The 15,175-nt window shown below is 40.5% G+C and overlaps 1 protein-coding gene across 47 annotated transcripts in view; it reads right to left on the reverse strand.

The window, feature by feature from the left end:
- Window positions 1-15,175, reverse strand: part of CD44 (CD44 molecule (IN blood group)) — a 56,864-nt gene that overhangs the window by 1,226 nt on the left and 40,463 nt on the right. For 31 of the 47 annotated variants that reach the window (XM_085548167.1, XM_085548153.1, XM_015863572.3 and 28 more), the window contains 5 exons: window positions 14,314-14,592; window positions 13,268-13,456; window positions 9,870-9,992; window positions 8,571-8,649; window positions 1,655-6,982 (listed from right to left, as the gene is read on the reverse strand). In XM_085548167.1, coding sequence (XP_085404293.1) covers window positions 6,766-6,982; window positions 8,571-8,649; window positions 9,870-9,992; window positions 13,268-13,456; window positions 14,314-14,592 — 887 coding nt within the window. In that variant the 3' untranslated portion in view covers window positions 1,655-6,765. The remainder of the gene's footprint in view (window positions 1-1,654; window positions 6,983-8,570; window positions 8,650-9,869; window positions 9,993-13,267; window positions 13,457-14,313; window positions 14,593-15,175) is intronic. The other 16 variants (XM_085548171.1, XM_085548158.1, XM_085548155.1 and 13 more) reach the window with 9 other exon arrangements.

Below are 15,175 nucleotides of genomic sequence, written 5' to 3' on the forward strand. Positions count from 1 at the left end.
AGCATTAAAAAAACAGCATTAAAAATAGCCTCTAGGCATGCTGCTGGGCACCTCTGCACTGAGCACTCACAGGGCCAAGGAGGACCAGCCAGGTTTGGGGCTGCTGTGCTGAGGGGGAGTGAGGGCAGCCTTGTGGGGCTTGCTGGCTCTGGGCCCCACCACAGAGAGCCATGTGCAGCCACAGGGGAAGCAGGAAGGAAGTGAGACTACACTCAGTATCAGGCCATGCAGCCACAGTAACGTTAGCATGGCAGAAAGGTTCTGCAGTGATAAGAAAAGCATGTCACCATTGACAGATAGCAGAGCTGGCAGCTGCCCACTGAAACCCATGGGGAGGGGCAGCGGAGAAATCGAACCCCCCAGCCTCATGACAGATGTCTAAGAAATCAGCCTAGGTTCTGCCCTTCACAGAGCTGCAGTACTGCTCATCTATGGCTGAACTGAACAGAGCACATCCTCCATTCTCATTTGTGAGACTGATCCATGCAGTGCAGGGGTTTTCCAATCTCATGCTCCCACAGCCCACGGACACCAGGTGAGAGGTACTGCTGTGTAGGTGTCTCAGAAAGAGGATGGCTCCAAACTGAGAGAGCAGCAGAGGGAATTCACCCACAAATTCACTGGGTGGTTTCACACATGTTGCTGGGATTACCTGAATTACCAGCACTAAACAAACTAACTTTCAGCTTACCATTACAGACAATTTGTGTGTGGAGAATGCTCCAAAAGGGCTTAGTGGGCAAAGCTCTCACCTCTGCAGAACAGCAGCACAAAACCAAACCTCTGAGCTGTGCCTGAACTTTGCTTCTGCCACGTGAAAGGCATGTAACCAGCACATAGGTTCTGTGCCTGCCTCTACATAGGGACCTTCCCCCTTCGTGAACAAAGGAACACTGTGGTTTTGATGCACTAGCTGAACTAACAAGCATCCTCACCAAGAGCATATTTCAGACTTTCTCTTGACAAGTGAAATAAACAATAACTAGAAAATGAACCACAAAAGAAGTGCAAGGAAGTTTCACTATACACCCATCCCCAGTGGTGAATCTTACCGCCCACTGCTACAAAGCAAAATATGCCAAGTAGTGCAAGGCCAAATTTGGAGGAGTGGAGGAGCTGTGCTGCAACCAGCTATCCTCATCTGTGGGCACTGGGCATGGCTCTGGGGGGCTCATCTTAGAGAAACTCATCCTATAGCCTCAAGCTGCAATCTGCTGGCAGCTGTCTCTGCACTGGCTACAGAGAGTGTGCTGATAGTGATCAGCCCCCAAACAGATGCTTCTTATTAGCAAGAACAGGCTGATAAAAAATGGTGAGTATAAACTCAGACTTAGATCTGATCTCTGGGCAAAAAATACCCAGTTTGTTACTGCTTGTTCTGAGCAAAATGAAAGCATGGAGTCTTATACACACAAAGGAAATGTAGTTGATGAAAATTATCTAAGCTTTTTTTGGATTAAGCCAGGAAAATCAATAGGCTTTTGAGAGTGCCGTGCCAGAATGCAGATGTAGACCCATGACTGCAAAGTAAATTCAGATTAAAGGCTAAAACCCTTCTATAATCAAACCATTTATGCACTGCAAAGTGGGCGTTCAGGTTGACACCATCCTTGAACTATGGCCCAAAGCTTTCAGACACAAGGTGCAAACTTACAGTTTCTGGTTGGAAGTGCCTTCTTGTTTCTTCCTCTCTTCTTTCCTTCTTGCGGTTTGAAGGACATCAGGACTGACTTGGCAGCCACCAAGCCCTTTTGGTGAGTAGAATCACCACTGTCTCTGAGCTGCACGTTGGCTTCCCAGAGCTGCCTACGTGCCACCAACTTCAGCTGTGTCCTTGGCATTGCAATGCAGCCACCCACCTCAATCCAGCGCCAGAATGAAGCTGCTGTTGAGCTGCAGTCTGTTCAGTGGGTGCTACAGAGAGAGACTTTTTTTTTTACTCATAGTGTAAAAATGTTTTAGAATTTTCTGACAGATACACTTAAAGTTATGTTGGATCCTGTTTGACTTGACAAGCCCTATTTTCCTGTATATTTCTACAGGGTTTTTTTTTTTTGTTTGTTTTGTTGGGTATTTTTTTGCAACAGGAGATTATTTTCTTTTAATAATATCACATTCCCCCCACCCCCCCAAAAAAGTAATCTATCAATCAAATACATTAAAAGTATCTAAACTATGTGTATTTCTGAAACATGAAATATTTCCCATTTGAAAGCCTTTGTGCAGCTCTTTTGATCCATTGCACCATCATTCTTATGTCTTTTAAAAGAAAACACAGAACTAATGGTACTGACATCAAAGTTCAATGCACGGCAGAGAATGTATGAACGTGGGTTTCAACCCCCTGTTTATTCATCCCAACCCCTTTTGCCTATGGAGTATGAAGATTTAATATGAAGTATGCAAACCTGTAGCTCAGGCAAAACCTCTCTGTTGGATCCATTCAGGCAAAACTGAAAGAAAGCTGTGCTTAAAACACGTATAAAGCTTTCACTGCCGCTTTCACTGCTTTTTCTTTAGCTGCACCTGAACAACAGCTCCCTTGAGGTCAGGGCACCTTCAGCTTTTCAAAAATCCATGCTGGAGCATGGCTGACCTGTGCAGACAGAAACTGACTAGAAATCTTGCTGCCCACCCAACTCTGGATGGGAGAGATGGACAGACAGAAGACAAGGTGCTGTTAGTAACTTTTGCCACAGTTGGAGCTGGGCGCTCTCAGCATGGCACTGGTGAGTGCCATAGCAACTCAGAAGAGTAATAGTGAGATGTAATCTACCAGGGGAAAAACTGATCAAAAGCCATTTGCAAATCAGGTGGTGAATGCAGAAGGTGACCTTGAGGTGGGGGGAGGGGGGGGGGTTCACAGGAATAGGCTGATACTTTTTCCCTTATCTGAAATGTGCATTCATTCAAATGCCAAAGTCCTGGAGATACTGGGGGACTTCCCCAGTGAGTGGCACAGAAATTTTTCTCTCTATATATTTCATCTCCCTGTGACTGTACTCTTCCTTCACTGAACTGTCTGGAGTTCCCCTTCCAAAGTTCCCTGTTTCACACTTCTTGCCCCAAAAATGAGATGAGAGCTTTGTCCCCCATACCCACAGATCTGGAGCTGCACCCCAGGAACCTGCCCATGTCAGCATTTCTGCTCCCACCTCATTGTCTCTTTCACCTTTGCAGAGGAAAACACGTCAGTACATGTGGTTACCCAAAGGGAACCATATGCACTTTAACAAATCAAATCTCTTGCAATCAGAGACGTCTGAGTGCTGAACTGTTTAATAAGGCCAAGAAGTAATTGCTGGCTAACAGCCTAATATAGCATAAAAGAAACTGCTGGTGTTGTGTAAGCAGACACAGAACAGCATTCTCAGAGGATTTTTTTTGCTCCCCATCATCTATAGAAAGAGCAACCCAGAGAAACCCCAACCAGGGTGATGGACAAACCTCTGCCTCTGTGTGGCTTTGTCAATGTCTATGAGACACCTGGAAATTTTCTCCAATAATATTCCACCCAACATACACTCCTTAGTGCAGTGGTAGTTGTTGGTAGTGTTTTTTGGCAAAGGACTTGCAGGATACATCGTATGAAGGAGAGAACGTTATGCAGAAATATCACTTGGGAACTGATGTTTTGGGAAGGCTTTAAAACATTCACTCAGATACAGACAAAGGCCATACATCCTTTCTCTGCTTTAATCAAACATTCCTTTCAGAATCTTCAAGAAAATACAGGTGAAATCATCACCCGGGATTGTTCAATGAAATATTACATTCTTGTAAAAATATCACCTCTCTTTTAAATATACTTACTGCTTTAAACATGATTTCCATCTCACTGTGTGCACCTTAACTTGGACCAAGATTTGTGCTCCAAGGGAGCTGAGCTTGTTGTTAACCCCATGGAGGTGGGGGCCCACTGGAGGCTGGTGGAGCACGAAAGGTGCTGCAGCCTTCAGCTGGTTCTGCAAGCAGGAGATCTGACTGTGGCTCAGTATGACCACTCTGCCAAATGCTTCTCCTCTCCCGCTAGCAACGCGGACCTCACTTCTCATACTCAATGTGGAACCAAGTTTATTTTTGGAAGCTTATTTTACAGCTCCATGCGGTATTTTTTTTGGCAATACTTTTTCTAGTTACAATTTAGAGATTATATTTTCTTTAATTTTGCTTAATCTGTTAAATAAATATGCAAATATATCTAGTGCTCTATATAAAAAATACATACACACAACAACAACCCCTGAAACAATAAAACCAAGATTAATAAAAATATGCACTATATTACATGTATGAAATGGCCATCTAGTTTTTAAACTACAATGAAACTTAATTATGCATCATTTGCACAACATAACCTAAAAAGAAACAGCATATATAAAATAACGGCACTGCCTTTTTAAAGAGAAATTGAGCATCTCCCTGTAACAAATATAAAAAGAAGCCAACAAGTATGATCCATACTTCTATAAGTATTGAGCATGAGATAAATTAGAAGGATTGGGTGGATTTCTCCATTTTCTCAACATCTCCATTGGAAGATGAATAACATGGCATGGTCCTTTGTACTTTTGTTTTTTAAGAACATTCACCCACCCAGACAGTGAATTATCTCCTTTTGATTGAGGCTTACATTAAATGAAGATTTAAGAAGAGGAAAAATTCTTATTCTGGATCTCCGCACCTAGAGAAATACGTATGTAACACCAGTTTAAACACAGCCTTCAATCAATCATCTTCATTTATAATGACAGATAGAAAAGCTTGCCTTAAAACCTTACAAGAATTAAACAAAACCCAATGCAGACTGTCAACAGACTTTGCACAGCTCAGTATTGAAATATGTGACTATGGTTGGGCAGAGGTTTGACAGTGGGCCTCATGTACTGACAGCGTACATTGCCTTATCCTTATTGGCTTTGGCTTGTGTGAGCACTCTTGGACTGCTCACAGAAGAGACATACACAGAGTCAGAAAGCATCCTATATGTACACTGAAATCACACCTCATCTTGGGACCTTTTGCCAAGGTGCACATTTTCCCTGAGGAGATCTGCCCGCAGATTCCAGGGCTCCAAGCCACTCGATGGAATGCTTGGGAAACTGCTGAAGGGCTGTAAACTTAGAACCACAATCATGATTTTCATTTTGTTTGGTGTTATAGTAAAGACCAGTGCTAGTTAATGTTACTATGCAGCCAGCTGAAAACTCGTCCTCTGCACTGCTTCAGATGGAGAACACCAAATAACATACATTAGCAAAGTGAATTCCAGCGCAGGTGCTGTGGTCAGGGAGCAGATACCTCTGAACATCTCTTAGCAAACGTTCCCCATCCCAGCCAACACAGACCTTGCTGCTTGCAGTCACTTCTGGTTGGTTTTACTTGCATTTTTCTGAGGCAGCCCAATTAGAAGTTATTCTCCACTCCAATATGCTTTCTTAAAGATGGCACAGATCACTGGTAGTAAATCATTTTCTTCCTGGCAGTTCATATGAATACAATGCGCAGCATCATAGCTTAATACAAATACTTCACATAACAGACATAGAAGGACAAAACAGAAGAGCATGATGATGCAGCTGCAACTATTTTACTATATTACATTACTGGGTGGTGAGTTTCCTTAAAATTTCATTGATCTATTCTGTAAAATTTCAACTTCTTTTACCGATAAACTAAGTTTTTCTTTTGGCATTTTGGGCTAGAAGAAGTAAAAAGTGGATGAAACAGAAATCAGAAGTGAGCAATGTCATATATAACTAACTTTCAAAATACTGGCAAACTGGTGCAATACAACAATCATGGGAGAAACAAGATTTGGGCTCAGCATCTCCTAAGTAAAAATGGAGCAGGGGAAGAGAAAGACCTATTCATCAGGAATAAAAATACTGTCGTCATGTCTGATGGCTTCCAATTGCTTGATTTGTGCACGCACAATAGATCTAGGGTCATACTGCTTTATTAATTTTACTAGCTGACTTCTTAAAAAACATACAGGAACTGTGATCTGTGAAGGAGGGGGTGGGGAAGAGCCATGGACACCTTGGAAACTCAAGGATATATGTACAGATTGTTAAGACAACAAAGAAGACAAGTTTATTATGCATCAGCTCATGTTTTCCTCACTTTGTTTCCCCTCCCAAAAAATCCTGCTGCGTGCCCACAGACATTTTAAAATAGAGATAAATAAACTTTGTCCTTCTGGGTTTCACTTGTTACAGACCAAGTCATCAATCATTACAAAACGTTACTTTTTGCTTTTACTGGCAGACTTTGAATGCACCTTGCACTCTTCCTGGCTGGTAGGCATTGCTGGTGGATTCTGCTGGGTTAGGCATAGTATAGGAGGCACTTCTGTTTTAAGCCTTTTCAATTTTGGCTTTTAACATCTGTTACTCACTTACTGCTGTACCATGACAAGCTTAGTACCTTAAATGCCTATAACATGGAGCAACTGGGTGCTTCTGTATCTCCGCACAGCGAAGGCACTGCATCTGGGGAACAATGACATGCAACATGTCCAGGATCCAGAAAGCGCCCACTATGTGCAAATTGGGAACTGACTGCAACACTTGGGGCTTATTTCAGAAAGCAAATGTCAATTTTGTAACTCAGACATCATGCTAAAATAATTAAAAATGAAGAATATTTTAAGCTTAATTGTGTTCAAACGACATCAGTAGCACAGTGCATCTGTGAATTCCTGCCCACGGTCTGTGTGATTTTGATTTCCCCAACACTGATCTATTTGGTGACTTCATACCGCTACACTCCGCTCTTCATGTCAACATCCTGATGATTCTGTGTTTCATCAACGGTGAGGAATTCATCACATGCTCCTGTTTGGTCATTCGACTGTTCTTTGTGAACCAAGTGCACCATTTCTTGTGATTTGCTGGCGTCTCCATTTAATTCTCTTGTCTTCCTGTCCTCCACTGCACCTTTGCCATTATTAATGACTAGCTTTTTCTTCTGCCCACATCTAGATCAAAATAAAAAGAATATGAGTACCATAAATGGAGAGTAGTGGAAATACAAAAACAAAATTCAAGTAAGTATTTAGGAAAAGGATCCTGGAAATGAAACTTGTCTGCTAACTCAGACCTATGCAAAGCAAAGTGCACAGTTTCTCCATGTTGTGTATTTTATTATTTTTTTTTTTTTTTAGGAGCTTTGTATATATCCCACTATACAGACAGAATAATTCCAAATCCAAACTCAGGATCAAGATCCAACAGCTGAGTGTTCACTGAACGCACACAGCACAGTTCTCTTAAGATGGACACCAACTTTTAAATTTGTACTGTAAAAGTGTTTTTGGCAAAGCAGGCTTTGCCTGAATGACTAATCTGGCAGTTAAGTATCACTTTTATTCATGCTTACTGACTGATAGCTGAGGGCTTTTTTATCCAAAGGAGCTCAGTTTGCTGTATAAATGTTGAGTGCACACTTGAGAACAATTCCTGCTCTGCAGCCATGAAATGCAGAGAGAACACAGGCTTTCAAAAGAGCAACTCAGATTTTCTTTACTGAAATGATGGTCAGTGCACAAATTTGGGACTGCATGGAGATCCTAGCTCTTTTGGCAACAGGCATCGTACAGAGGCAGTCTTCTTTGCAACATGAAGAATAATGAAGACATAATCAAACAAGTAAACTGCCCTGCACTGAACAACCTTGTGCAATTGGTTTGGTTTTTGTTTTAAGATAACATCTGTTTTTATTAAGACAACAACAATTAAACGTAGAAAAAAATTAATAAAAAAAACCAATTCCACAACACCAAAAACACTATGATGAAGCAATCTGCAATTCACTGAGAAGGACCAATTGCTTTGTGTAGGTGCTTGAGATCGCTGCCATGCTGATGTTGTAACAAATTTGCAGTTCTCACTTTTAAGTAAATTAACGCTTAGAACATTCCCACACCACCACCCAGCTAACCCTACCCGAGTCTGCAGCAGGTTAGTGCTTATCAGAACAAATGAATCTCTTGTTTATTTGATCTTGCTAAAGCAAGAGAAAACATTCCACCTGTTTCAAGCATACTAGATGACATCCCTACTTGAAAAATTATTCCCTAGGGATTGGTGTATGCTGCTAGGGTCTGATCCACGACTTCATACTCACACCCACACGCACTGTCTCTCCTTGGGTCTCACTCCCAGCTGCATGGCAGCCCTACATAAGAGATATTTTCCACTCACAGCATCTGGGATGTAATTTTTAGCATTGAGACCGTTTCAGTTCTTGTCGGTTGCAATCTATAATTAGTCATCCTGGCCCTGTTTGTCTGTTTCTATGGTGACTCTCTGGGTATGAGGAAGGAAACAAAGGCAGCCTCTGCTTTTATAGGCATAGCAGAGTGAGATATAAATCAATAAGCTGTGCTGTTCAGGGCGTGTAACTCCAGAGCCACTTAACTTTAAAGAAAGCTGTAGATAATTCTGTCTCACCATGTGCCTGATATCTTTCTTATTTCACATGGCCTCTAACAATATGTTGTCAGTGCTCCATTCTGTCACCCACATCACACTTCAGCGTGTTTGGAGAAGTACAGGGTAACTTACCTCCTCCGGCTGTTAACGGCAATGCACACTGCGAGGATCAATGCCAGTGCCAGGAGAGCAGCAACGATGATCAGCCATTCTGGGGGTTGATGGAGGGAAGAGGAATGTGTTAATCCATCCCACGTAATTTCAGAGTTTCATGGACACTCAAGCATTATTTAAACTTTAAGACTTTTTTCTAGTTTAAGTGGGTATTTCCTCATTTTGCAAATTAAATACATTTTCATCAGCCGTGTTGCCTACATGGCCAAAAAAAGTGCTCATCTATGCCCAGGCCAACTCTGATGTAATGCCTGTCCAATGTTAACATATACAAGAACTGCAGTTTGGCTGACATAAGTGTAAAGCTGTTGTATCACTGATTTATTTCAAGAACAGGAGAAAAGGCTGAGACACCTGCAGTCCCAGGTGCAAAAGTAGGATGGATTGAAGGTAGAGTGAAATGTCTACATTCATTTTGTCACTTAAAATCTTAAGTTAAGGAGCATTTTTAGGGAAAACTCTAAAACATAAAAAATAAAAAGGAACTGCAATATCATGAGGAGGTAGAACTGGAAGGGATGCCTGGAGATCACATAAGCTGCTTCACTCTGGCAAAACAGAGAGAATAAAAATACCCCTGAGAAATGTTCCATTTGCTCTTAGCATTTTTTAAAAATGGAAATTTCACAGCAACCTTCCCCATAGCCCATTCTTTATGCACGTCACACTACGCTTACCTTACCAGACTTTGTGTCTTTCCCTGTTGTTTCTGTATGATTCAGTGCCTTGAACTGAATACAATACCTCAGCTCTGGACTTGCCAGATCTACTCTGAGTGGGATAATTACTTTCTCTGTCTTAAAAATGACTTTACTGTTAATATGTCCCAGAATATATTTGCATTCTTTTGCAATTGTGTCACTGTGTTGGCTTCTTTCTATTCTACTCCATTTTAATCTGTAAGCCCTTTTCTACAATGCTTGTCTCAGGTATAACTTTACACTGAACATTTTCACATATATGGTGCTTTGCATCTACCTTCACCAAATTGCCTCAGATTGCATACCCAAGTATGAAGATTATTTATCTCTAAATCCTGTTCTCGAAAACACACGACTTCTCTCTTCTAGATATTACTAGAGTATTCTATGAGTTACAACATTCTCTGCTTCTCAGACTGTTAGTGAAAATGCTGAACATTACCTGATTCAGAACAAAACCAGAATAACGATACTTGACCTACATTTCTGTCTGTTCAGTTCATATTCATGTCATTCTGTTCCTACAGTACTAAAATACATGACTTTGGAAACCTACCTGGTACCTGGGCTGATCTTGGTTGTGACGTTACAGTTGTTGTTGTGGACTCTCCAGGGAAAGGAGTAGGTTCACCATCTTCCTGGTATGGTCCCTGATCACTATTTATATTGGATGTAGACCCTAAAGAACAAAACCACCTGTTAGCCCAAATATCCTTTCTGAGTATTTCACAGGGAGGTACAAAAGCTATGACTTTTCTTATAAAAATATATATGTTTCTAGAAAGTTCACACAGAATCACACACAGACTATAAACGTTGCACTCATCCACACTATTGCTAACTTCCATATTCTGTTAACAAAGCTTATGGCTGTAACCTTTCACCTTTTACACATTTCATTTTTAATTGTGAACCATGAACCAATATGCAATGACAGTTGCCTAGAAATTGTCTGGAAAGAGTGTAAAGACTTCTGCACATTGGTGACTTCTTGAAAAGGTTGCTACTGCGTAAGTCTAAGGTCCTGCCTGCTCTATGGGGAAAAGAGAACGAGAAAAGAGTAGAGAGAGAAGACCGAAAAGGGTCAATAAGAAGAAATTTCAAAACTTTTAATTTTATTCCTATACAGGATAAAGCTGAATTTCTAAAACTTTCCTGCTTTCATAAAATAGAAGTACAGTTCTCTGCATGGTTTACATTTGATAGCTAAGTATAAGGTGGGACCTTAAAAATACAAAATGTTTTTCTTATTAGCAAAAATTCTCTCTGTAAACATAGAGATGGTTCCCTTGGCACTTTAAAATAAGTTTTGTAACTCAGATCTAAGACAGAATTAAATCTTAAATCCAAATGAGTTCTTCTAGTCTCGCATATTTCCTGTGACGGTTGTACGGCTTGAAATCTTATGTGATGACAGTAATATTTCTGGCCCACATTGTTGCCACATGGGTATTCCATGTCTAAAATTATTTGTATACAGTGTTTCACATGGGTCTACAACCTTGTTATCAGTACAAAAAGCAATATTACAGATCTGCACCTCTCTGAAATCTTCTAGACCCTGATAGAGCAAATCAGACACTGTAATCAGCTGCGAAGTTCTTTTTCTTTAGCACGTATTGGAGTTCCCCTCTGTCCAGCCTTTCTGATCTCATTTCCTAAAAGCAGCTGGCAAATACGAACTAAGAAGTATATTTTCCCCCACTGCTGAGCATAGCCAACAAGTAGTTCATGAATGTTCCAGATGTTTTCATTATTATTAACAAGAAACTTACTGACTGATGATTTGTTCTGCGATAGTTTATCCCAGTGGACAGAGCATTAATTTAGTAACCAGAGGACTTGATCTAGCCTCCAAGAAAGCAGATCAGGAGGACTGTACTGATTGCCTAACTGGCAATTCAGTGGATATTTTTTTAAGGTGCTTTCTGTCACCCCTTATAAAAACACTTATTAAAGAATCCTGTGCTAAAAAAACTGCTGCATTCACCATCCCCTCTCCTGAGCACTGAGGAGAAGCAGAATTTGGCCATGTCCCTGGTGTCCTGGCTCTGGGGAAGGTGCCTGCAGTGGGCAGAGAGGGCTCCCAGTTGCCCTGACATTTCATTTTGGTGACATACTGGGTATTCTTCTTTTTGACAGTTATTTTTTGATTAATTCAGTGGACTGTTCTGTTATTCCACTGTGACATTTGGACAAAAGATCAGTCATTAGGGCAATGTCAGACCACAACTTTAAAATTGCTGTGGAGGAAAAGAAATCGAAAGAAAGCAGTACAGTACAAGACCCATTTGTTTGCTTGGGAGAAGCTTATAGCTAGAACCAGCCAATATATTAATGAATCTTTTCATTCTGCTACAGCTGCGCAAATGAAATGGCTCTTCAACAAACGAGCTTGTTTTAAAAAATGGCAATGCTAGTAATTCCCTTTGATTTTATTTTAAAAAGCACGAAGAGTAGATAAGTAGGAAAACAAAAGTGAATTCACTTTGAAAAAGGCCTTCAGAGCAACCCATACAGGTTTTTTAATCTCAAAGCAGAGAAGTAGGAAACATTTTATCGAACTGTAATGTCTGTGCATTGCATTGAGGCTGCTTGGCTTAATTAAGTGATAGGGCAGCGAGTGTCAAGAAATGAATTTGTTGTAGTAGGAAGCAGCTATTAATATAGGATTATCTTTCCATTTAAATGCAAATACATATTTTGCATTTATGTTGCAGTATCTATGTCTAAATGCTATAATTAATGCAGTTTTGACAGGAGTTATATTATTGAGTCTATATAAAATTCTGAAGTAGAAAAAGGACAAATTCTACCTGGTATGAATTAATATTAACAATAATTTAAGTAGACTCCACAAAATTGAGTGGATCTATGCCAGGGTGAAAGTGGAAAGAAAAAATCATGAGAACCTTCATTCTAAATCCCGTTTCTAGATAAAATTTTTCAAAATGACTACATTCTCTGGAAACAAATTCTAATTCACAGTCACTAGAAACAATAGAATTATCTTTAAAATATCTGCTGTACAACATTAAGGTTTTGTTAATCATATATGTATAATGATAAGGTTTGTTATCGTGCTTAACTATAAAGAATAATCACAGAGCACTGGCCATACTCAACCCCGGCATGGTTCCACTAACTTCCAGGGAAGTGCATGAAAGCACTATTTAGATCAGTTAGAGAAAGGAATAGCTTCTGGAAAAAAATATAAATTGCTGTTAGAGTGATGATCTGTACAGAAAATGAATTTGGGAAGAAGGAATAGTCTCCTCATGTCTTGTTCTAAAAGAATAAGACAAAAATGAAAAAGGTACCTGTGGTGTAATAAGCAAAGTATTAACTACACTAACATTACCAAATGAATAACCTCCTTTAAATAAACTGTTCATAAACAAAATGTCAGTTACAACCCAATCACAGGCAAGATACCAGTTGCAGATATATCAACTAAGAGGAAAAAAAAATTTGCACAGGTAATTTTTGATATATGTTTAACCAATGCAGAGGAAATGAGGATGGCCGAAAAAGTGACTGATCGCTGGGTTACACAGCAGTCATTTGTGTCCATTTAAAAGGAAGTAAAAAGGTTAGCATGTATTTCTCAGCATAAGGAGAAAGCTTATACTTTTTCATTTTATGACAAGTGTTACAAAATAAAGATAGCAGAATATAAGAGAAGGATATTTACAAAACACTACTATCAGCGTTTTGGGACAACTACACTGCTTCACAAAGGTAAATATTCCCCTAAGTTGCATCTTCAGTTAAGCCTATAAGCAAGTTGAAAAATGTCTAAAAAAAATAACAACAAAAACAAACAGGCAAAGATATACTACAAGTATAACTAAGAATTAAGAATACTACAAATAGTTCAAGAAAGTCATTGTTATTAAAAAAAAAGAACTGAATGTTGTATAAATGAGAACACTTGCAATCTGCATTTCTTACTAGGAGGAGGAGGAGTTGGTAATTGGTATATATGATCATCCATATCTGGAAATACTCCAGGTATCAAATTGACATGAGAACCATCTGTGGCATTTGCTTGTTCGCTGTCACTTCCAGGTTGAATGCTGGGTACCAGGGGCCTGTTGGTTCCTTCTTCTGGGTGGAAAACATTCACGGACACTGTGACTGCTGGGACGACGGCACAATCAGCTTAAGAGGCCCACCAAACCTCCACCCACTTTGCTTCCCTCCTTCCTATATCACAGCACACCAGAAAGCATGTCCCGAAGGCACGTCGGGAGAAAAGGTGTGAAGGCCTCCCATTCTCCTTCCACACTGTCAGTGGCTTTTGATACCCTTAAGTAGCACGTGCTTGCCACGCTGTAGGAAAGCGATGGCTGTATTCAGGTATGCCAGTGACAGGTGGAGAAGGAAGACCTTCAGAAGAAGAGACCACAGCAAGAAACCTGATCCTGTAACTCAGGAGTGAGCGGCCTCTGCACAGCCAGGTTTGCAGTGGTCCTGCAATGGCAAGGAGGTGCAAGGAATTCAAGACAGAACATATAGGGCATGGTTCTTGTGTCACTGCCCTGCCCTCACCATCAGGACAACACTCTCTGGCAACGGTGCCACTGCTGAGTCACAAGAGCAAGTCACCCAGCTAACCCCACCAGAGCACCTCCACCATACCGACCGTGGCACCAGAGCACACCAAGCCTGACCTCACTGATGTGCAGAGGAAGAGGATGAGGCTGGAAATTCAGGGTCACCCAAGTGTGTGACTGGCAGAAAAGACAAGAGGCCACCCAGGAACATGCTTCAGCCAAGAACAGAAACCACCAAATGCACCAGCAAAGAGACCCTTATGCCCAGTCTAGAAGGTCACTAACAGCAGATCAGATCCCGCCACAAATTTGGCACTGCAAGTCCACAAGAAGGATGTAGACCCCAAAAATGAGAAAGAGAGAAGGAGGAGTCAATTTCAGGAGAAATAATGTCTCATTTCACACAGTTTGTGAGAAATGAGCATGGTCCATTATTCTTACTGGTACTCATGAGTAGAGATTCCTCACCAGGTTCATCTGTACTGGCAGGATCCAGCCCAAGCAGAACTGGACCCCCGGGAGCATCAGTGGGATGTGTGATGCCTTCGGTGCTCTGTGCTGCTTCATTATCTGAAGGCAGAGTTGCCTGAGTTGCTTCTTCATGGTGACCATTGTCAGGTGTGGCAAGAGCAGTATCAATGACTCGAGGTGTCCACACTTCCCGGGTTACATCTTCTGGGTTCAGAACATCATTGGAGTCTGTGACTGTTGTGATGATGGCTAAGATAACATCAAAGATGTTTATAAATCCCTACCTTATCAGATTTTCTCTCTTTATTTCATTTATGAAGGTCTGCCTCTTCCTTTATTAGTAGAGAATAGATTTAGCGGAAAAGAAAGCAGGAGAAAGAAAAAGATCTGTACCATTCATTATTCTGGGGTTTTTTTTGATCCTTTACAATTGTTCTATTGAACACTCTGCTAGTTACTTACTCGTTTCCAAAATCTCAGTGATTTTGCAAGCATGCAAATGTATCCAAATCTAAGTAGCAGCTACTTAAGACCTAACTATTTAAGGCTGATAATATAATCATATTCAAAAAATGTCCTTTTCTTTTTTTCTTTTCATTTATTTATGCATCTCTACTTTTCCTCAGGATGATCATAAAAATAAAAAAAAATAAAAAAGTGTGGTCATTTCCCATTAGAAGAATTCAAATTCAAAATGAATTCAGATGGAGAATTATCAAATTAAGCTGCTTAATGAATACCCCTCCCACACCATTAAGACAGTGCTCTTTTCTAATAAGACTACTGTTGATGCAAAGGAATAAGGATGTCACAAAAGAAGGCTAAGTATCAG

Source organism: Coturnix japonica, chromosome 5 (assembly GCF_054131305.1).
Source record: "Coturnix japonica strain WE chromosome 5, WE-NBRP24, whole genome shotgun sequence".
Lineage (NCBI taxonomy): Eukaryota > Metazoa > Chordata > Aves > Galliformes > Phasianidae > Coturnix > Coturnix japonica.